The 22,341-nt window shown below is 41.9% G+C and overlaps 1 protein-coding gene across 15 annotated transcripts in view; it reads right to left on the bottom strand.

Moving 5' to 3' along the window:
- DAB1 (DAB adaptor protein 1) overlaps positions 1-22,341 on the bottom strand; it is a 587,491-nt gene that overhangs the window by 50,600 nt on the left and 514,550 nt on the right. For 10 of the 15 annotated variants that reach the window (XM_083157604.1, XM_083157603.1, XM_083157598.1 and 7 more), the window contains 5 exons: positions 17,773-17,904; positions 16,330-16,449; positions 15,624-15,662; positions 12,986-13,051; positions 222-281 (listed from right to left, as the gene is read on the bottom strand). In XM_083157604.1, the coding sequence (XP_083013730.1) occupies positions 222-281; positions 12,986-13,051; positions 15,624-15,662; positions 16,330-16,449; positions 17,773-17,904 (417 nt within the window). The remainder of the gene's footprint in view (positions 1-221; positions 282-12,985; positions 13,052-15,623; positions 15,663-16,329; positions 16,450-17,772; positions 17,905-22,341) is intronic. The other 5 variants (XM_083157607.1, XM_083157610.1, XM_083157612.1 and 2 more) reach the window with 2 other exon arrangements.

Genomic DNA, 22,341 nt, shown 5'->3' on the forward strand with positions numbered 1-22,341 from the left:
CTGTGGCCCTCCAGCTGCTGTGAAACTACACATCCCAGCATGCCTTGCCATAGTCTTAGCATTCCCTAATGGCAAAACTGTGGCAAGGCATGATGGGACTTGTAGTTTCACAACAGCTGAAGGGCCGTAGTTTGGACATGCCTGCACCTAAATCATAAGAGCAAGGAAACAACATAACAGCGTTATCATATGAATGGCGTAAGATAAGAAATTATACGTACACTTATCGGCTGATTTTTTGGCACATCATAGACACCTTCTTTCTTATGGCTGGTAGGAACCTAAAATTAAGTCAGATATGTCCTAGGTAAATATGAAATGTGAATGTAGCACAGTCACACAAATTACAGACATATACGACAGGACAAATGCTTCTATATCGGACTGATGTATCTAGAGCATCTATGTTATATACAGACACTATGTTATATACAGACACTATGTTATATACAGACACTATGGTGAAATTGCACCAGTATTTCACATGAGAACAATGGATGCCAACCAACTTTGCTCTGTAGTACCCCACAAACTCCAGATGACAATGACTATGTTTAAATAAATCATATTTGGAAGTAGATGCAGCAGTTCAAGAACTTTGGGTCTTATTCTAGTTCACTCTTTCTGACAAATTCCTTCTTAGATGGACAAAACCATGTGCACTGCATGTGGGGCAGATATTACTTGTGCAGAGAGAATTAGATTTGGGTGGGGTTTTACTTCAAAGTGAGATCTATATTGCAGTGTAAAAATAAAGCAGTCAGTATTTACCCTGCACAGAAACAAAATAACTCACCCAAATCTAATTCTCTCTGCACATTTTACATCTGCCCCCCTGCAGTGCACATGGTTTTGTCCATCTAAGAAGGATTTTGTCAGAAAGAGTGAACTAGAATAAGGCCCCTAGAGAAGTTCTTCTCTTTTTCTATGCCTACACAGTGATGGTGAAAGCTGCTCTCTGATTGGTTGCAGGTATGTAATATGTTCCCTGTTATTCAAATAAGCAAAATGAGGTCTTCATGTCAGTGCCCTGATCAAACTCAAGAGTGGATCAATAGATCTACACCAGGGGTGGGCAAACCGGTCATTGAGATCTACCAACAGTCCATGTTTTCCAGACCACCTAGATGGTGCACAGGTGTAGTCATTACTAAAGGTGCACCATACACAGATTGGATTTGGAGTGATTTCAACCGATTCCGTCAGATTGGGACGATATATCAGAGGTGTTTGACATGAGATCGGATCTGATGCGAATCGTATCCTGTAGATCGGGTATGTCCAAACGATGGCCCTCCAGCTGTTGTCAAACTACAAGTCCCATCATGCCTTGCCACATTTTGCTATTAGGGAATGCTAAAACGATGGCAAAGCATGCTGGGATGTGTAGTTTCACAACAGCTGGAGGGCCACAGTTTGGACATGCCTGCTTTAGATCATACATGCACCACTTATGATATATCAGAATCGGATCATCAGCGGAGCATTGCGGGTGTTTTTTAGCAACATACTAGATCTGATTCCCATTCAAGTCAGCCCATACACAGAGCACAATGTTGTGCAGTTACACACAACACATCAGGCTGACAGTCAGTACTTGTGTATGGCGATCTGTCAGCCGAGTGTGTACCCAGCATTATGATAAGTTACAGTAAACGCAATTTAGTACAAAAAACATAAATGTTGTCATGAATAACGGGGGTCATTGGATCATTTCTGTAGAAACACCCCAGATTTATAGGGGTATCACCACTGTCCGGGAAGTGGGCTGGTAACTTCATATACTCCCGGCAGACAATTAGGCTCACGTTTGTGCAAATATAGAAGCGGTGCGGACAGTCATTCCTTTGCGCACTAATAATAGAATTTGGAATAATTGTGGTAAACAGATAAAAAAACAACTTAAACTCCAATTACACTTTTTAGCTAAAAACCCCCAGCATTATGTGAATGAACTAACTGCCCACATTTTGCTCCAGAACCAGCAGTCTCAAGCTGGCCATACACTGCGCAATTACTGCGCAATCCAATCAAACTGACTGGTTTGAACGGTTACCTACCAGTGTATGGTGCGGTCGGAACGTGGCCGGCTTTACCCAGCTGCCTCAGTGTACATCAAACGCTTTGCTCCGACGCCCCCAACAGTCCAGGTTTTAAGGAAAGCAATGCTTGTTTTTCCACCCAAACCTACACGGGTATGAATCATTGGGTAGACAGAATGATGGTCGACACCATTAGGTTGACGAGCATTAAGGTTGACATAACTGTCGGTCGACATGGGTTAGGTTGATAGGGTCATTAGGTCGACAGAAGCATTAGATCGACTTGGGGAATGTTGACAGTCGAAAGGTCGGCATGGGGCTTTTTCACATTTTTTTGTCCCGAATTTTGACACAGTCGACATGGATACTGAAACGTAGCACCACACCCCTCGCATGGCTCCCTGCGCTCGCCATGCTTCGAGCACGGTTCCGTGCTACGCTCGGCACACTATTTTATTCTCCCACCACGCCCTAGTGGATGGTAGGGCATGACGGCTCAAAGAAAATGTGAAAAACCCCATGTCGACCTTTTGACTGTCGACATTCCCCATGTTGACCTAATTCTTGTGTCAACCTAATGACCGTGTCGACCTAACCCATGTTGAACTACAGCCACGTCGACCTTCCTGCATGTCGACCTTAATGCATGTCGACCTAATTGTGTCGACCATCTGCTTGTAGACCTAGTGACAGTACCCCACCTATGCAACACAGCTGCCGGGTAATTAAGGAGGAGGCAGATGTAAATCCTCTATATGTCTGATCACTTCTAAAACCAGCCGCTTTGATGGTATGCTAATTCCAATCCTTTCATTTTTTTTTTTTTTTTTTACTGTATTTCATGAGTTGTTTGTAAAACTTGGCTCAAAGTATTTTTTTTTTTTTGGAGGGGGGGGGGGTTCTTTACATCTGAGATGCATTTTCCCTGGCCGTACTATCCAGATTTAACTGTTTCCTGACACACTGTAGTTTGCATTACAGGACGCAGAAGATGGAAGTGTCCGTGAATTTCACCTTTCATTATATTTTCTCTCTAAACCCTGGACAGCTCTTCAGTCCCAGTGTCTTCAACTCATGCAGAAAATGCAGAAAAGATCACTTGCCTTCATCTAGGCTGATATTACAGGGTTGTTCCTGAGCGGAGCAATGTGAATTACACATATAAAGGCCTCATCTAGGAGGAAGCCAATGCACAAGACCATCGGCGTGACCTCTGTGATCATACCATGACATAATTAGAATAATGATCATCGTCAGATCTCGGCAGACACCTCCTAGATAAGAACACTCGCCTGGACACTAATGTAAGCAGTGAGTGACTATTTTCTGCATTAAGCCGTACTCCAAGGGACAATGCGGAGATAGTTACATGGATCTAATCTGCCTGCCCAGAAGCTGGGACACTCACAAATCATGGCATTCTGCTGCAAGGAAGTAGGACTCCAATTGTAATCAGTCAGGGGGGTGGGGTTATAGGTAGCCATAACCCCCCCCCCCCGAGTGCGCCACTGCTCCAAAGCCCAAAGAGTCTAGTTTGAATGTAAAGGGCCTGAGTGAGACACAACTTGAAATGCACGTCTTCATTGTCATTTCTAAACTCCACCTGGGCATTAATAATATTGAGTATAATAGATTTTAAGATGACTGTCATAGAGATCTGCATGCATCCTTTTAAATATTAAGTAAAAACAACGTACTTGCCTACTTTTGAAAACTAGTTTCAGGGAGATTTTAGTTGGTAGTAGTAGAATTGTGCACAGCGCCCCATTGAGGGGGAGTGTCATGCTCCACCCAAAGGGTGTGTCTAGTTCCATATATGGAGAGATTGTGAAAAGAGATTGTGAATGTGGCACCTAGAAGCGTGGGTGTGTACTGCTACATCTGAGAGGAATCTTGTAAAATGACTTATATCCAAATGTAGATGATCCCCAAAGCAGTTAGTAAGAGATACTATACTTGGTAATGTGCTGGGAAATGGTGCTGATGATTCAATGTAAATGTATCTATCTATCATTCCTTTTTTTCCCCAAAAATGTAATAGTGTAATGTGGGCTAGGTGACATGAGGGAGATTGCTACACTAATGAGGGAGAGAGGGAGATTGCTGCTATTTCAGGGAGTCTCCTGCAGAATGTTGCAGGGGAGGTAACTATGATGTAACAGTGTAATGTGGGCTAGGTGACATAAGGGAGATTGGTAGACTAATGAGGGAGAGAGGGAGATTGCTGCTATGTCAGGGAGTCTCCTGCAGAATGTTGCAGGGGAGGTTACTATGATGTAATGTGGGCTAGGTGACATGGCGGAGATTGCTAGACTAATGAGGGAGAGAGGGAGATTGCTGCTATATCCGGGAGTCTCCTGCAGAATGCAGGAGGGGAGGTAACTATGATTTTACCGTGTAATGTGGGCTAGGTGACATGAGGGAGATTGCTAGACTAATGAGGGAGAGAGGGAGAGAGGGAGAGAGGGAGATTGCTGCTATGTCAGGGAGTCTCCTGCAGAATGCAGGAGGGGAGGTAACTATGATGTAACAGTGTAATGTGGGCTAGGGGAATTGAGGGAGATTGCTAGACTAATGAGGGAGAGAGGGAGATTGCTGCTATGTCAGGGAGTCTCCTGCAGAATGCAGGAGGGGCGGTAACTATGATGTAACAGTGTAATGTGGGCTAGGTGACATGAGGGAGATTGCTAGACTAATGAGGGAGAGAGGGAGATTGCTGCTATGTCAGGGAGTCTCCTGCAGAATGCAGGAGGGGAGGTAACTATGATGTAACAGTGTAATGTGGGCTAGGTGACATGAGGGAGATTGCTAGACTAATGAGGGAGAGAGGGAGATTGCTGCTATGTCAGGGAGTCTCCTGCAGAATGCAGGAGGGGCGGTAACTATGATGTAACAGTGTAATGTGGGCTAGGGGAATTGAGGGAGATTGCTAGACTAATGAGGGAGAGAGGGAGATTGCTGCTATGTCAGGGAGTCTCCTGCAGAATGCAGGAGGGGCGGTTACTATGATGTAACAGTGTAATGTGGGTTAGGTGACATGAGGGAGATTGCTAGACTAATGAGGGAGAGAGGGAGATTGCTGCTATGTCAGGGAGTCTCCTGCAGAATGTAGGAGGGGAGGTAACTATGATGTAACAGTGTAATGTGGGCTAGGGGAATTGAGGGAGATTGCTAGACTAATGAGGGGGAGAGGGAGATTGCTGCTATGTCAGGGAGTCTCCTACAGATTGCAGGAGGGGAGGTAACTATGGTGTAACAGTGTAATGTGGGCTAGGTGACATGAGGGAGATTGCTAGACTAATGAGGGGGAGAGGGGGATTGCTGCTATGTCAGGGAGTCTCCTGCAGAATGCAGGAGGGGAGGTAACTATGATGTAACCTGTGTAATGTGGGCTAGGTGACATGAGGGAGATTGCTAGACTAATGAGGGGGAGAGGGCGATTGCTGCTATGACAGGGAGTCTCCTGCAGAATGCAGGAGGGGAGGTAACTATGGTGTAACAGTGTAATGTGGGCTAGGTGACATGAGGGAGATTGCTAGACTAATGAGGGAGAGAGGGAGATTGCTAGACTAATGAGGGATAGAGGGAGGTTGCTGCTATGTCAGGGAGTCTCCTGAGGGGAGATAACTATGATGTAACAGTGTAATGTGGGCTAGGTGACATGAGGGAGATTGCTAGACTGATGAGGGAGAGAGGGAGATTGCTGCTATGCCAGGGAGTCTCCTGCAGAATGCAGGAGGGGAGGTAACTATGATGTAACCTGTGTAATGTGGGCTAGGTGACATGAGGGAGATTGCTAGACTAATGAGGGAGAGAGGGAGATTGCTGCTATGTCAGGGAGACTCCTGCAGATTGCAGGAGGGGAGGTACAGTAACTATGAGTAAACATCAGCAATGAATCATACCCATGGCGCTCCTACCAACAGTGATCCAGCCCTGCCCACGTAGGAGCATCATTAGCTGCCCCGGCCATGCCCCTAAAAATACTAAAATATCCTGAGAATATTTCCTGTATTATATGAAGTTTGCAAAATTCTTTAAAATGTTTACAAACATAAGAACCTACGTTACCATGGCAGCCAGTATGCAACATGGAGGGAACGCCCAAAAGCTAAACTAATAAGCATTGAGGGGTAAGTCCATTCACCCCCCACCTCTAAAGGCCCCTATACCCTATGCCATGGCCAACCTATGGCCCTCCAGCTGTTGTGGAACTGCAAGTCCCATCATGCCTTGCCACGGTTTTGATATTAGGAAATGCTAAAACTATTGCAAGGCATGCTTGGATGTGTAGTTCCACAACCACTGTAGGGCCATAGTTTGGACATGGCTGCCATAAGCAATTCACCTGCAATTTGCATACCTCCCAACATTGGAGAGGCAGAAAGAGGGGCACTGCACAGCGTCTATTCACAAATGACAGTTTGGGACTCCCAACTGCCCCCCCCCCCCCCCCCGCAGGACACAGGAACGTCCCAAAAAAACAGGTTTATAGAAATGGTAAGTGACTTTGTGCGCTGACACCTTCCCGATGTGTAGGTGACCGTATTATAGAGGTGAACAATTCGTGAGTGGAAAATAAATGTTACTTCCCTTATTATATCTATCTTCACCTCACAGCGAGGCTCTCCAATAATATAAGAGATGGGGACATGAGGAAGACGGAGGAACAAATAGTGTGATATTGCCAGGGATAACAATTTATTAATACAAAAACACTCAAACACAATAAAATATTTTTTACACACAATAATAAAATTGGACCGATTTGTAAGGTCTCCTTAATATTATGTCTGGGGGTTTACCAGATCATGGTGATTTTGAACGCCTGTAGGAAAGTTCTATCAATCCTTAGAAGGCCCTTGGTTCTCCGGATCAACCTGGCCTGACGAAGGGACAAGTAGCTCCCGATACGCGTTGCAGGAGGCTGGAGTGTTGTGTATGGGAAGGAGGAATCCAGAGCTGGAGATTTGTGAGACACCTGGGACCCAGGTTTATCAGGAGAACCAAGGGCCTTCTAAGGATTGAAAAAACTTTCCTACAGGCGTTCAAAATCACCATGATCTGGTAAACCCCCACCCACAATATTAAGGAGACCTTACAAATCGGTCCAATTTTATTATTGTGTGTAAAAAAATATTTTATTGTGTTTTGAGTGTTTATGTATTAATAAATTGTTATCCCTGGCAATATCACACTATTTGTTTCTCCGTCTTCCCCATGTCCCCATCTCTTATATTATTGAAGAGCCTCGCTGTGAGGTGAAGATAGATATAATAAGGTAATTGTTCACCTTTATAATACGGTCACCTACACACTGGGAAGGTGTCAGCGCACACAGTCACTTACCATTTCTATAAACCTGTAATGTACAGTTACTAGGGAAGTGACTACAAGCGACTAGTGCTGCAGACACTTAGATTCAGCGCCACAGAGTATAGACTCAAAAACTACAGTATATCAGTCCCATAAAAACGGGACGTTGCCTCGAAAAGTGGGACAATTGGGAAGTATGAATTTGGGCTGTTTTCCTGTGATCTCAGTAAAAGAGCCCAAATTGCAGGAGAATGACCACAGGTCCCGTACACATCGCACCCGCGCCTGCGAGTCACACCGTCTGATTGCTTCTGAGCAGGGCTGGCCTGGCGATATATCGCATGCAATCCTGCTGCCCGGTAACAGTCACAGGTAACTCAAAGGGGGATTGCGGTGTATGGGCTTCTTTACGCAGACCCTGCTCCTCTCACGGTGCGTGGGGGGTTGTGGGTGCTCAGCTGGGGAGAGAGGCTGTCCTCTCTCTCCTCACTGCCTGGCTCCCTGCAACGGGGGCGTGGGGAGCGGGACCCTGGCCTGGGTAAAAAGTACCTGCCCCCTTTTTGACGCCACTCTGCGGGGGTAGCCGACAGCGACGCATACATGGTAAGAAACACCATAAGATCATTCATCCGTGCAGAGATTTCTCGCATCCTTGCGATGTATTCAAATATCGCTTTGCGGCTTCGGGCGACTCCATCACATTGTATACAACGTCTCACTAGTACTTTATATGAGATATGTATCTGTTTAATGTCAGTTTTACAGCGTTTTCTACTGTTTGTAATAAAGTTCCAATTTAATCACATTAACAACATCTGCAACTGACAATCTGTCTCTCCGTTTGCTTTAATCACATTATTTTCATATCGGGCTGCCTTGGAAATCTGGGCGATCATTATAAACGTAGTGTAATACATGTCAGGGACAACGTCGCCCATGAGTTCCCAGTAAGTTCTATAAAATGCCCAAGGTCCTTTTTAAAAAGCAATTAACAGGACTATGTGGAGTATATGTGCCGGAGACACAATTAAGTTGTATTACGCACCAGGTGTGTGCTAACCAGGCAGCAGTTTATTAAGTGGATCTTTTGCATTTGAATCATAATTTAAGTCACATTTTGCAAAAGCAAATTTTGTCATGTAAGTGAAACGATCCAAGCCAGGAACAATACATAATCCACATCTGTTATCTGCTAATTAGGGGCTTTCTGCGAGACGCATAACTAGGGCTGCGTTATCCCCAGACAATTTACCATGCCGATGTCAGTTAAAATAGATTTGGGGGGTGCACAGCAAAAAAAAAACAGTGAATATATAATTAATAAGGTGTTAAAACAAAAAAAATGCACTCTGGGAAGTTACGTTCAGCTGTGATGAGTCATACGTCGTCAAACAGGTAAAGGTAGATACTATGGAACTACAAGTCCCAGTATGCCCCGTGTGAAAAGCTGAAGATTTTCAAACACTATTCTAGAATAATGTTCCAGTCACACTCTATTTATCTTGGCATTGGTCCTGGAGAGGGATCCTATCAGATTCCCTATAGTGCCTGGAGAGATGCCAGGGTACAGGGTTAGGATTGAACGCTAGCGGAGAGGGGTGTGTTAAGCTGCAGGTTTAGGGCTAGGGGGTAGAGGGTCGGGTCACTTATGAAGTCCCTGTCAGGATTTCCTCCCTCTCAGGACATCAAGTCGGTCTTTTGTATGTGTCCCTTGCAAATGACTATGGTGTATTCTGTACAGTACTGTACATTACTGTTATTAATTTGATACATTATCATACAGACCAGGGGTGGCCAAACCTGTCCTCAAGGTCTACCAACAGCTCATGTGTCTCAAGCAACCTGTGGATCTATAGAAGGAATGAATGCAGCAGGTTTGAAAATGTGACAGTTAGTAATGACTACAGCTGTTCACCAGCTAGGTGGTCTGGGGGATGTGACAGTTAGTAATGACTACAGTTGTGCACCAGCTAGGTGATTTGGGGAATGTGACAGTTAGTAATGACTACAGCTGTGCACCAGCTAGGTGGTCTGGGGGATGTGACAGTTAGTAATGACTACAGTTGTGCACCAGCTAGGGGATCTGGGGAATGTGACAGTTAGTAATGACTACAGCTGTGCACCAAGCTAGGTGGTCTGGGGGATGTGACAGTTAGTAATGACTACAGTTGTGCACCAGCTAGGGGATCTGGGGAATGCGACAGTTAGTAGTGACTACAGCTGTGCACCAGCTAGGTGATCTGGGGAATGTGACAGTTAGTAATGACTACAGTTGTGCACCAGCTAAGTGATCTGGGGAATGTGACAGTTAGTAATGACTACATCTGTGCACCAGCTAGGTGATCTGGGGAATGTGACAGTTAGTAGTGACTACAGCTGTGCACCAGCTAGGTGATCTGGGGAATGTGACAGTTAGTAATGACTACAGCTGTGCACCAGCTAGGTTATTTGGGGATTGTGACAGTTAGTAATGACTACAGCTGTGCACCAGCTAGGTGATTTGGGGAATGTGACATTTAGTAATGACTACAGCTGTGCACCAGCTAGGTGATCTGGGGCATGTGACAGTTAGTAATGACTACAGCTGTGCACCAACTAGGTGATCTGAGAAATGTGACAGTAATGACTACAGCTGTGCACCAGCTAGGTGATCTGGGGAATGTGGACCATTGCTAGATCTCGAGGACCAGTTTGGCCACTCCCGCTCTAGATGGTAAGCTCCTTGGAGCAGGGCCCTCTTTCCTCCTGCTCTCACAGCCCTGTACTCCCACACTTCAATACAACTCCCTGGACCTGCGGGGGGCGCAGGTCCGGGCAGCCGCTGATTGACAGTGCAGCGGCGCTGCCCGGACCCAGGGAGGTAGTGGTGTTTTTTCTTTAAGGGGAGCTCTCCCCATAAAAAACTCGCCCAGTGGGGAGCGCTCCCAAAAAAAAACCCACCACTGAAGGGGTTAAACAATAACATATCCTATATGGTACAATGAGCCCAGCAATACCATATACCACTGCGGAACATCTCAGTGATAACCATTCATCTTATCTATAATTACTGTGGTTACGTTGAATAAATTAAGGTTTAAAAAAATATTTACATGTATTTATAATGAGAAACGGCAATTATAGTAAAATCAACAAAATGTGTTTTGTACCGTTTTCCAATTGGCAGTACTAATTTTATTTAGCGAAATCAGAGCTGGTGACAATTATTATAATTATAGTCCCACAAAATGTGCCGTTACTTTCTAGGTTCCGTGGGTGATGTTTTTTGTGCAACCAATCAGAAACGTACATTTACTCCTGAATGTTACAGAGAAATTTCTCGAATATTACCAGCAGACGAGCGGCGGAGTGGACGACTTGGATGGGCGAAAATTGTTCAGTGTGTATGGACTGAGCGATTTTCAGCCCAGCGATTTTCCCCATCATCACTGTGCGTACATGCTGGGCAAAAACACCCTTTGTGACCTCTGTAGCCATGGTTATTGCAGTACTGCTCACATGGCAGTTTCTCATTGGTCAGACTGATCACATGACTTATGCCCATTACTACTGAATGGGGGCCAGATGCACTAAGTTTCAAAAGTTATAAAATGGAGAGTTATAAACAGCCAGCCAATAAGCTCCTACCTGTCATGTCACAGACTGTGTTTAAAAAATGTCAGGCAGGAGCTGATTGGCTGGTTGTTTATCGCTCTCCATTTTATCACTTTTGAAGTTTAGTGCATCTGGCTCCCATTCAGTAGTAATGGGCATAAGTCATGTGATCAGTCTGACCAATGAGATACTGCCATGTCAGGGAAGCAGTGAGTAGTACTGCAATAACCATGGCTACAGAGGTGATAAGGGCCCAGCAATACTGCCCACGCTCCTCTCCGAGGCATCCATTATTCATATAAGGGGAGATTTGTTTTCTGGGCAAACAAGCGTTGCCAGCAGCCAGCCCGAAGTGTCTCTATGTGACATGAGATGCTGGTGGGCACCTACATTAGGGGCCTCATTCAGATCCGATTGCAGTCCTGCAAATGCGCAGCCCGTCCCATTATCAGATGACCACACATGCGCACGGTACGATGTGTCGGCACGCCGGTGTTTTCTGGGAGTTCCCCAGAAACTGCAGGCGGCCGTTAGGAGGGAGGGTCACTGATGTCAGCACTGGTGTCCTTCTCTCTACAGCCCTTCGATGGTGATATTCACAATACAGTGCAAGAAAAAGTGGAATCGGTGATTTTTCTGTTCACTTTCTTTTGTTACAATCATTATAGAAATAGATAGAGCAAAATATCAGAGCATTCGTTACCATGACCTTACGATGACCTGACAGGCCTCTGGCACCTTACCTAACCATGTCGTTATAAATAAAGTTTTTGACCTTTTGTCACCTGGGTTATTATATAAACGGATATCTATACAGAGTGGTGGCAGCCATTTGTGGGAGCAACATTCATGAAAATACGTCTACGCAAGAATTTCCAAGCTACCCCTTACCATCAGTGAGGTACGAGGCACTGCGATGCCGCACATGGCTGTCTTTACAGTGTTCATGCGATGTGTGTAGTTTAATCGAGACAGGAGAAACCCTTACCGTGCTAGGGGCCTGATTCAGACCTGACCGCTAACGTGACAATCTGCAGTGTACCACAAGGAGGAAGCCACCGCCCAGACAGAAAGAGAAGACGTCCCTTGATATATGGCGAGAGAATTGTGAATGGATCACTAATCTCTACTCACGCGCAAATCCACACGCAGTTCCTGAACCATCGAAGAGTTTTTGCTCTGCGACCGAGATGGGCCAGAAATAGCTAGCAGTGACATCACAGAACCACCTCAAAAACACCTGGGCATGTCTGCACACCCAGAAAATGGCCGGTTTAGACCCCCAAATGCCAACTTACTGTCAGTCAAAAATTGTTCACGTTGCGTTTGCCAACCATACAAATTTTCTGTCACTAATCACCGTGGCACATGCGCGATGTGTGCGGTATGCATGCGCTATGACAATAATTGCTCAATTTGCAAATTCTTTAATTAGCGGTCAGGTCAAAATCAGGCCCCCTACTGGAACAAAAACAATACTTTTCTTATTTGCATTCATTTGCATAACTACTTCTGTCCGCCCTAAAATGAGTCTGAACAATGAACAAATTCCCCACAAATGACATCACAAATGCATTAATTAAACTTATTCTTGGAGGGAGAGACAGTGAACCTTCTAAAGCGGACAAGAAAAGGTGTTGCCCCAAGCAACCAACCAGAACCTAGCTATCATTGTATGGAACGTACTACAGGAACCTTAGCTAGTATCTGATTGGGCCACACCCCCACCTGTCCTCTTAACAACAGTGACGGGCAAAATGTGGCCGCGGGTCCTTGTGCGCCTCTCTTGACAGAATCTGATTGGTTGCTTTGAGAAGTTTTAGTAAATGTACCCATAAGAGTAATGTGCGGCTCTTCCTAATAAGGCCTCTGAGGTGTATCAGATTGCCTCTCACTGTTCTACGAAGGTTTAATACCCCCCCCCCCCCCCCACCTCCAACATCTGGTTGATAGAATGGCCCCAAATAACAGTAATGATTTGGGAACAAAGTCAGTTATTGGCAAACTCCAGTTTCTCCCCCCTCAATAGATACCTGGTATATGCTTTCTTCACTGTCTGGATCACGTATGGACTCGTGGCCAGCTTCAAACACTATGTACTACAACATAGTCCCACAAAGGAGAGAGACAGAGCAGAAGCGACAGCAGGAAAAACAGAGAAGAAGGAAATTCAGATATATAAGGTCAAGAAAGCAGCAAACAAGAGATATTCAAAAAACAGCTGTACACGCACCTTTCAGCATTATCTAAGGGCGGGCGATGTAGCGCTTTAACTAAACACACATAAATATTGTAAATGAGCAGGTAACATTATCAATATTACAAATATTTTTTTTACCATGTTGACCTTGTGCTTGTCAAACTTTTGGGGTCAACCTAGACCAGGGAAGGGGAACCTTCGGCCCTCCAGCTGTTGTTGAACTACACATCCCAGCATGCCCCGCAACAGTTTTAGCATGGCCAAATAGCAAAACTGTAGCAGTGCATGCTGGGATGTGTAGTTCAACAACAGCTGGAGGGCCGTAGGTTCCCCATCCATGACCTAGACACTATCAACGTTTTACCTGTCATTTATACCACACCCCTAGGCAAGAGAGCGGTACATCTATATACTACAATATCTTTATTTGCTCCCTAATTGTCCGCTGTATGTGATACTACATTCATTTGAGAACTCGCCCTTTTAAGTGTCGCCGGAACACGACACATTGACAGTTGGGATCTTCAGCCCAATTTATCATATCGAAAAGTGAATGCCCACTGTGGAACTGCTATAGTAAGTGCCCCTCTAAGTTAATGATACAGTTGCCTTGTATCAAGCTTTACATGCCCCACCATGGCCTATGGCAGTGGTTTAGCAATGGGAGTAAGCATGTGATCACAACATCTAATCTTATTGGCTATAAACTTTCCCTGGAGTTTCCACCTGATTACTGCTGTAATAGAGGGGCTTTTTTTTCTTCCAAATGTGGATAATTCCTAAAGTATTGGGCAAAAGTGCTTTGAAATTGCGCCATTTATTAAACAAATAAATAAATGTCATAGATAAATAAATATAATAAATGTCAGACAATTGCAATATTCTAATACTGTTTTATAAATGACCGAGTAAGGCCTATTTTGTGTGTATTGCGTCCAAACGCTATTGGCCATTAATAACACCGTGGAATAATGTGGGAACCTTATTTAAAAGGTCTAAGAATTCAATTGACTTCTAATATGTAACTCATTTACTAAGATCCTTCCTTTCTTTTTGTTATGGTAACAAGGCCAGACGTTACTAGATTAGAACATGCTAGACCGACACGGGGAATGTGACATTGATGCCATTGTATAATGATTTAAATTAACTTATTGCCACTGTGTCACTTGTACTTGATCTAGATAATCTGATTTGGCTCACTGATCGTATTAATTCTGGATTAATACTGAAGCATTGTGACTGCTGCTGGGCTGGTGGGTGTTTCATATAGCACAAAACCTGAACTGTGCTGATTGACTACAATAGGGAACAGCAGGCTCCCACGAGACGGCCAAAATGTATAATTTCCTCTGAACTCAGTGGAACTCATTGACGTATAATGTAGCAATCAAGGATCAGTACGTGGATTATAATGACAACGATGCAAGAGTCGAAGAATTTGCATATAATTGTGAATGGGTGTGGCCTAGCTGGTCGACAATGTCTAGGTCAACAATGTCTTGGTGGACTCCAAAAGATCAACACACACAAGGTCGACACAAGCAAAATGGGTATGGGCCCTTAGGTCAATTTTTCAACAGGTAGACCGCTGTTGGTCAACAGTCAAATGGTTGACACATGGAAAAAGGTAGACACGCATTAGGCTGACATGGTCTAAAGGTCGACACACGCAAACAGTCGAAATGGGAAAAGTTCGACATGTTTTTTCACTTTTTTGGGTGTCTATGATGACATATGGTCGACATGGACGCCGGATAAGTGTACCGCGCCCCCTCGCATGGCTCATTGCACTCGGAATACTATTAAATTCTCCCTCTATGCCCACTGAGATGGCAAAGTATGAGCAGGCTAGTTAAAAAAAAAAAACATGAAAAACTCATGTTGAGGTTTTCTATGTCGACCTTTTTCATGTTGACATCCTGCCAAGCAAAATGTATGCACATAAAATGCACAAATAAAGGTCAACATGAGTTTTTCTAATTTTATTGATGTCAATGTCGACACCTAAGCATAATTAATGTACCGTTCCCATTTGGAGTCCAAGTGGGTGTAAAATATTAAATAGATTAAAAAAACAACTCATGTCAACATTTCCATGTGCGGACCATAGTAAATTTGACCTATTGTTTGTGTCGATCTTTTGACTATATGTGACTCGATCGAATGACTGTTGACCTAGACATTGTGTGTCAACGACCCGGATACTATTGGGAATTTATTATAATAAACACTTTTCATATACATTTAAGTATTTTTATAGATCTGAATAGTAACGAATATGTAAACCATACATTATATTCCGCATGGGATACGTTATAAACTACTAATTTTTAACATTTAACCTTTAAAAAAAAAAAGCAAATAAATATTTAATTGTTTCGCATTTCTTGCAATAATCTTGTAACCGATTCTTAGGAAGTCAAGTTCTTGAAACAATTCTACATAGAGTATTGGTCACAAGAGCTTACCTGGTAAACAGGATCTTCTACATCTTCTTCCAAAATAGTCTGAACCAATGTAAGCAGAAATAAGAAAGGAACAGAACATAAAAAGCAAACAAGAATGAAAACGCAATTGGAATGAAGGACAGGAAAGACGTAGCTGGACTACACTTTAGATCCAAGAAAAAGCATGGACATACTTTGATACTGTCATCCATCCAGCGGAGTATGAGGGTGTGAATTTACGTGTGTCAGCAGGAGCAAACAAGGAGCTCATTACTGTACCATAACATTGGAGAGGGCACATATTGTCCCCATTACTGTACCACAAAATATACAAACACATCCCACTGTCTAGATTGGAAGCTCTCATATTCTTATAAGACACTATTTTAATTAGCTAAAATTTAGAACAGGTCTCGCCAAAACACAGTCCGCCATCTGAGCAATATGACCAAATGCCTTAATTCTGTTCTGCATGATGTCTGCAGAACACAAGAAAAGGATCAATTGCCCAAATCTGCAGTTGAGAACAGTCGTCAACCAATAAATGATGAAACTGAGCACATTGTTTTTACATTTACCTTTTACAATATTAGACAATAAAATATAGCTACAGTATATACTTTATAGGCAAAACACTTTCTTCAATGCCTCCTGTCAGCGCTTATTGCAGGACACATGGCATGTCTCTGCAGTACAAAAAACCTGTCCACAGAGACCACGTAGGTACCTGATATACTGCCTGTTCGCACTGTTTATCTTTTTGTGCTTTCTTCTCCATTTCTTCTCTCTGCTTCAGTTCATAGATAAGCTGGAACAAATCTCGCAAATCTAAAATGACTGGCTCTGCCTGGAATGAAGGGACAGTGCTGGAAATTAGCTTGCAGCAGGAATTTTATGTATACACCTCTCAGAAAAAGATACAAAGACAAATGTATTCTAAATAGTATCTGACGCTTACACATAAACAGGTGTTGGTTAAAATTCTGCACTTAGCATGGAAATACCATTTTCTCAGAGCGGGTGATTTATCAAGAGCTGGTGACGGAAGCACATTTTACATGTGAACTGCAGATAAATCTATTTATGCCATCCTTCCGGCTCATGTGTAAGGATTCTCTGATAAAGACAAGCAGTCTCAGAATAAGAAACAAAGCTGTACATCTGTAAAATGTATAATATATCGGCTCGTATCGCAATATAAGCCTTTTCAGCCGCTGTATAGTCTGTACCGTTTATGAATGACATTTACTGTATGTTGCATACGTCAAAGAAAACAGAAGGCAAAATAGCTGTTTCCTACATTTTCGCACCAGCCAAAGCAGCCATTCTGCAAAAGCCTGACGATAGCAAAATATTTTATACCGATGTCAAGGCATGAGGGCATTCACTTAGCCTTATTTTGCATCTAGTCCAGAAACAAAGATATATTTTGCCGGTGTTCAAGAAGGTTTACCAGATAAAAGTTTGACTGCTCCGACAGATAACACCGGTCAAAAAAAAAAAAATGTTTTGAGTCTTTATTTTAATGACTATTTTATTATTCTCTGTATTTAATAATAACCAAAACCTTTGTTTATTTTTTGAAAACTTTGCTTTGGTCGCTTTTACAATGACTAATAAATAAAAAGTTTTTGAATGACCAAAGAAGAAGCGTGTATTTTTGTAAGAAAGGGAGGAGACAAGCGGGTCGATGTGATGGACTTTGAATGTTGTTTCCAGGGGCAATACAATGATGGGGGATTATATTTGGGGGCTAAAATGAGTAAGTCCATACAATCACAGAAGAAATATCAACAATATCAACAATATTAATTTCAAAACTTTTTTTTTATATATATATTCTGTTACAGTAGTTGTTTGGTTTTTATGTTGTTTTTTTTTTATTTAAATAAAAGTAATTCAAATTCATAACAAAAGTTTGTTTTATTTTTACATACAATAAAGGTATGAAAATAGGGAAATGTTCTTAAAAACCATAATTTCATTCTGATTAACTTTTTTTTCTTTAATTTGTAATGTGGCCGAAATAAAAATCAGATATCCAGAACCCAGATATGCAGAACCCAGACTTAAAATTTGTGTTGTGGTGTAATAAGAAATCGAAAAAAAAAAAATTGATTTAAATTTTGTTTGAAGGCGCGGCTGAATTCTAACAAAATGATGTACTTACTGCCTGAGCGGTTTTTATTGCCACAAATCTGTGGTTTCCTTCCTTGCCACACACATATCCAAATGCTCGATGGTCTGTGATATCCTTAGCTATGTACGAGATTTCATGTACTGCATGATGATGATGAAGAATCTAAAGAATCAATAAAATAAAATGACAAATATATATATAAATTGCATATATGCTTATATAGGAATTACATGGCATATTAAACTTTTACTTCACTTGAAAAATTCAAATATAGTCTTTATGGATGCTGGTATTATTTATTTACAGTTTCTTATATAGAGAGAATATTCCGTTGCAGTTTACAATTGGAAACTGTACAAATTGTGTAGCAACAGACCGATATAGAGGTAGGAGGGCCCTGCTCCCGCAAGCTTACAATCTATAGGGAATTTACTATGCAAGCTCCATAGCAACCAATCCAAACACATTTTCATTTAGTCTACACAAGGGGAGGCTCCAGAGGGGAGCGGGGGGGAATTGCAGTTGGTGGCAGTTAGTGTGGTTCCCCTATTTCAATTTTGAACTGTGCTGCAGCTCCACCTACATTGATCATTGATTGCTTGATATACTGTTCTTATCAACTGTCCTGATTCGTTGGTTGAGAAAAGAACAATTCATCAAAAGTGAGTATTTCATGACTCAGGAGTGGCGCTTAGTTTGTTGAAATGTTGAGAGTTATACAGTAGGTCAATGAGGGGGGTATTCAATCCCATCCAAGTTTTTAGGGTGAATTCGACTTGTTCTATTCAATCCCTGTGTTTATATCCCACCTGGGCAGAAAATCCAGCATCATCGAAAACCATGTAATTCTGCAAAATTGCTGTTTTTGCATCCTTTTTTGCCCATGCCGATTCACCCCCCAAAAAGTGAACTGGCATGGGTGAATATTTTCAAACACGGGCCTGTGATTTAATGCTGATTGACAAATCTTTGCCCTTTTTTTCACCTGCCGAAAAATATGTCCGGGATTGATACCTCCCTATATATAGTAAAGTTTCACACTTATGCTGTGTAATAATATGCTGGGTAGACACTGGGCGATTCTCTGCACCACCAATATTGTTAACTATATTGGCGGTGCAGCTGGCAAATGATAAATCGCATACACTCTGACCAATATCGTTCACAATATCGGTCAGTGAAGTTTACCGGGACCCCCGCTCCATACATGCATCATTGACTAGATAGTCAACATTGAGCTGCATGTATCGTTAACGATATTGAGTATACACACTGGCCGATGTTCACGATATATCGTTAACAATATCGATATCGAACATATTGTTAATGATATATTGCTCAGTGTGTACCCAGCATTACATTAATACATCTGTACTGCAAATATACGTTAGAAATGAACGTTAATAATTCTTAATAACAGATCTTTACATTTCCTCATTAAAGTCAACACAACATAAGCTCCCTGTTTGTAAACTGATAGAATGCCTGCTGAGTCTCTCTTCTCTGTCTAATGTAATGACACTTGCATACCAGTAGAAGATACCAGACAGTTAAAAAGTAAATAGATCCAAAAAAAAGTACATGTTTATTTTGGTTGTTGTTGATATATAAGGCGCCAAGGTTCTCCACCGCAACAGTCAGGGCACACATAAATCAGCCACAGACAAGGTAGACAACGTAAACGCAGACACGAAGACAAAGGGTCGGGAGGGTATTGGCGGTGAGTGAGATAATTAAGATCTCAATAGTTTTACATTGTAACAAGGTAGCTGTACTTAATCTACCAATATTGGTTACAAAGGAGTTTCTGTTCCATAATGGAGAAGTATTGCCCCTTCTCAGTGAAGCAACGATGGTAAATGACCATTATGTCAGAACAATCAGGATAAAAGATTCTAAAATTAATAGACACTGGAAAATAAATCAATCTTAAAGCAGAAATTTTAAGATATACTATAATAATAATAATAATAATAATAATAATAATAATAATAATAATATAATTAGCAATAATACTGGATTATAAAGCAGGGGACTCTGCAGATTATCGTTAGTATAATTTGTCCATCTGTTACTTGATTTGGAAATGTTTGTGCCCTAGTTTGACAAGAACTGGAGAGTCACAGATTGCTGTCTAGTGTCTACACTAGTATAAAGCTGCAGTAATCCATCTCACATGAATTATAATCACACATGTGCGATGCTCATCCCAACCAATCAGGTAGTTTCGTTCAGTTCAGTTTTCAGGTTTTCAAATTCAACTGATGAAAGTAAATATCTGGTTGGATGATATAAATTATCATCATGTATTGTTTGCATTATTGTCTTATTGTTTGCATAATTTCATAAAGCTGCATGTGTGCCTCCTTCTTTTGGATTGGTTATATATATATATATATATATATATATATATATATATATAACCAATCCAAAAGAAGGAGGCACACATGCAGCTTTATGCAAACAGACAAATGTATTAGCGCCATACAATTGCTTAAAGCTGCGAGTGTGCCTCCTTCTTTTGGATTGGTTACATGGACTAACTTGGAGTGCACCAGTTATGGAAAATATTTGTGGAGTGCCGGCATAATTGTGGAATATATATATATATATGTATATATATACATATATAAAAATAATATGGATGTGTATAAAACAACACACACATATACACAGAGAGGAAGGGGGATGAGGGGGTACAAGTATAAGTGCATCTGTTCCTAAAATGCATAACTAAGCAGAATCATCAAAGGTGATAATGAAATGGCCCATTGAGGCCCATGCTGGTATCAACCTGAATGTTTATGCTATACATTTCAAAGCTTTATTTAACACATCCGCTCCAGTGGCAGATCTTATTCAGCTCTTTATCCCAACACCAGACATTTTTATTATCTTCATTAAAGGTTTTGTCTTACTTATGAAGAAAGAGCATAACTGGTATTGCCCAGAAATTGACAATGAACACTAAGCGGACCCTGAGACAGGTTTTTGCCAAGTTAGTCAATGTATAAAAAGCAGAAACACTTCAATTGTTTGTCAATTAAAATATCCATCTGTACAGATTGTATGGAATGCAGTCATACAAGTAATAGATGCTGCAGTGACCTAGAGCCATTATTATATCAATGGTTCAGCATTTCATTTTACAGCCACAGATGTTGACTAGCTCTCTCCTGTTCGCTACGCCAAATGTTCCCATTAATATCTCAGCACAAGTATATTTCTAAAATTCAAATGAGTATGAGAAGTATGTCAGTCATTACACACTCTTTTGAAATGAACAATAACACTCAGAATTGGCATTAAACAGTGGAGTTTATTTAATAGACTGGTTTTATGGGTGCAAATGTGCAATAATCCATAGGCGACACTTAGATATTTGCTTTCTCTTTCTAAATTAAACTAAAACTTCCTCGATCCAACTCCAGTAAAAAGGCCACCATGTCCACTCCTGCAGCTTATAAATATATGTTTAAATAAAGTACAAAGGAACATTAAAGATTAAAGTGGAATAGCTTTGAACACTGGAAGCATTCCTAATTGGACAATGATGCATGAACATCTTCTATAAATATTTTAGATTTGAACCTATGATCAAATGACCCAAACTTGACAATTCGAGAACAACTTTTAGTATTCAGAAATGCCTGTTATTCAGTAGGTTTTTATACTTGCGAGTCTTATACCAGCAAACTTTATGTATAGCTCATTTTCTCTGGCAACTTAAATCCCTGTTCATTCATTTTATAACATTCACTAAATGTATGCTTGTCGTCCAGAGACTTTTAGTGCATTTGTAACAATGTAACCATAAAAATGTACAATGCCGCTCAATCAAAAATTTCTCAAGGGTTCCCACTGTACGTTAATGTATAAACTGACTGTTTACTGTCATGTAATTGGCAGTTTGGAGCCAAGTTACCGTGAGGAAATGTCATTGCTGTGCAAAAATGCTAATTATCCCACAGAAATGTGTCATTATAATTCTCCGCTCTTGTGCATGACAAAGCATCACCATCCTGTGGTTTAACGTTGTATAACGGAAGGTGAAGTCATATGTTTGGCTGCTATTCTACAACATATTTTTTTTCTCTTTATACCTTCTGTGCCACTACAGAATGCCTCAATGATGTCACCAGTTCTTAGCGGATTGATATTTATACCCCAATACCTCCCAAATGTTCCACATTCAGCGAGACAATCCCACATTCAGCGGAGACTGTTCCGCTGTCCCACTCTGACTGATCACGGGATAGGCGCATTTCCAGATACTATTGATGACAACTGCGGCTGGAATTTACTGAAGAAACCGGTCGACGGTTCACATTCAGACGCACAGATCTTCGGAGTCTCGCAAAGGCTAGTATGTAGGCTGCCGTAACTGTAAGGACCACTGGCCTCAAAACTCCAACCCAAAATCAGCCCTAGTATCTGCATTAACTGTATTATTATTATTATCAGTTATTTATATAGCGCACACATATTCCGCAGCGCTTTACAGAGTATAGTTGAACATTCACATCAGTCCCTGCCCCAGTGGAGCTTACAATCTATATTCCCTACCACATGTACACGCGCACAGACATTCTAGGGTTA

This window comes from Crinia signifera, chromosome 8, assembly GCF_055691185.1.
Source record: "Crinia signifera chromosome 8, ASM5569118v1, whole genome shotgun sequence".
NCBI classification, from domain to species: Eukaryota; Metazoa; Chordata; class Amphibia; order Anura; family Myobatrachidae; genus Crinia; species Crinia signifera.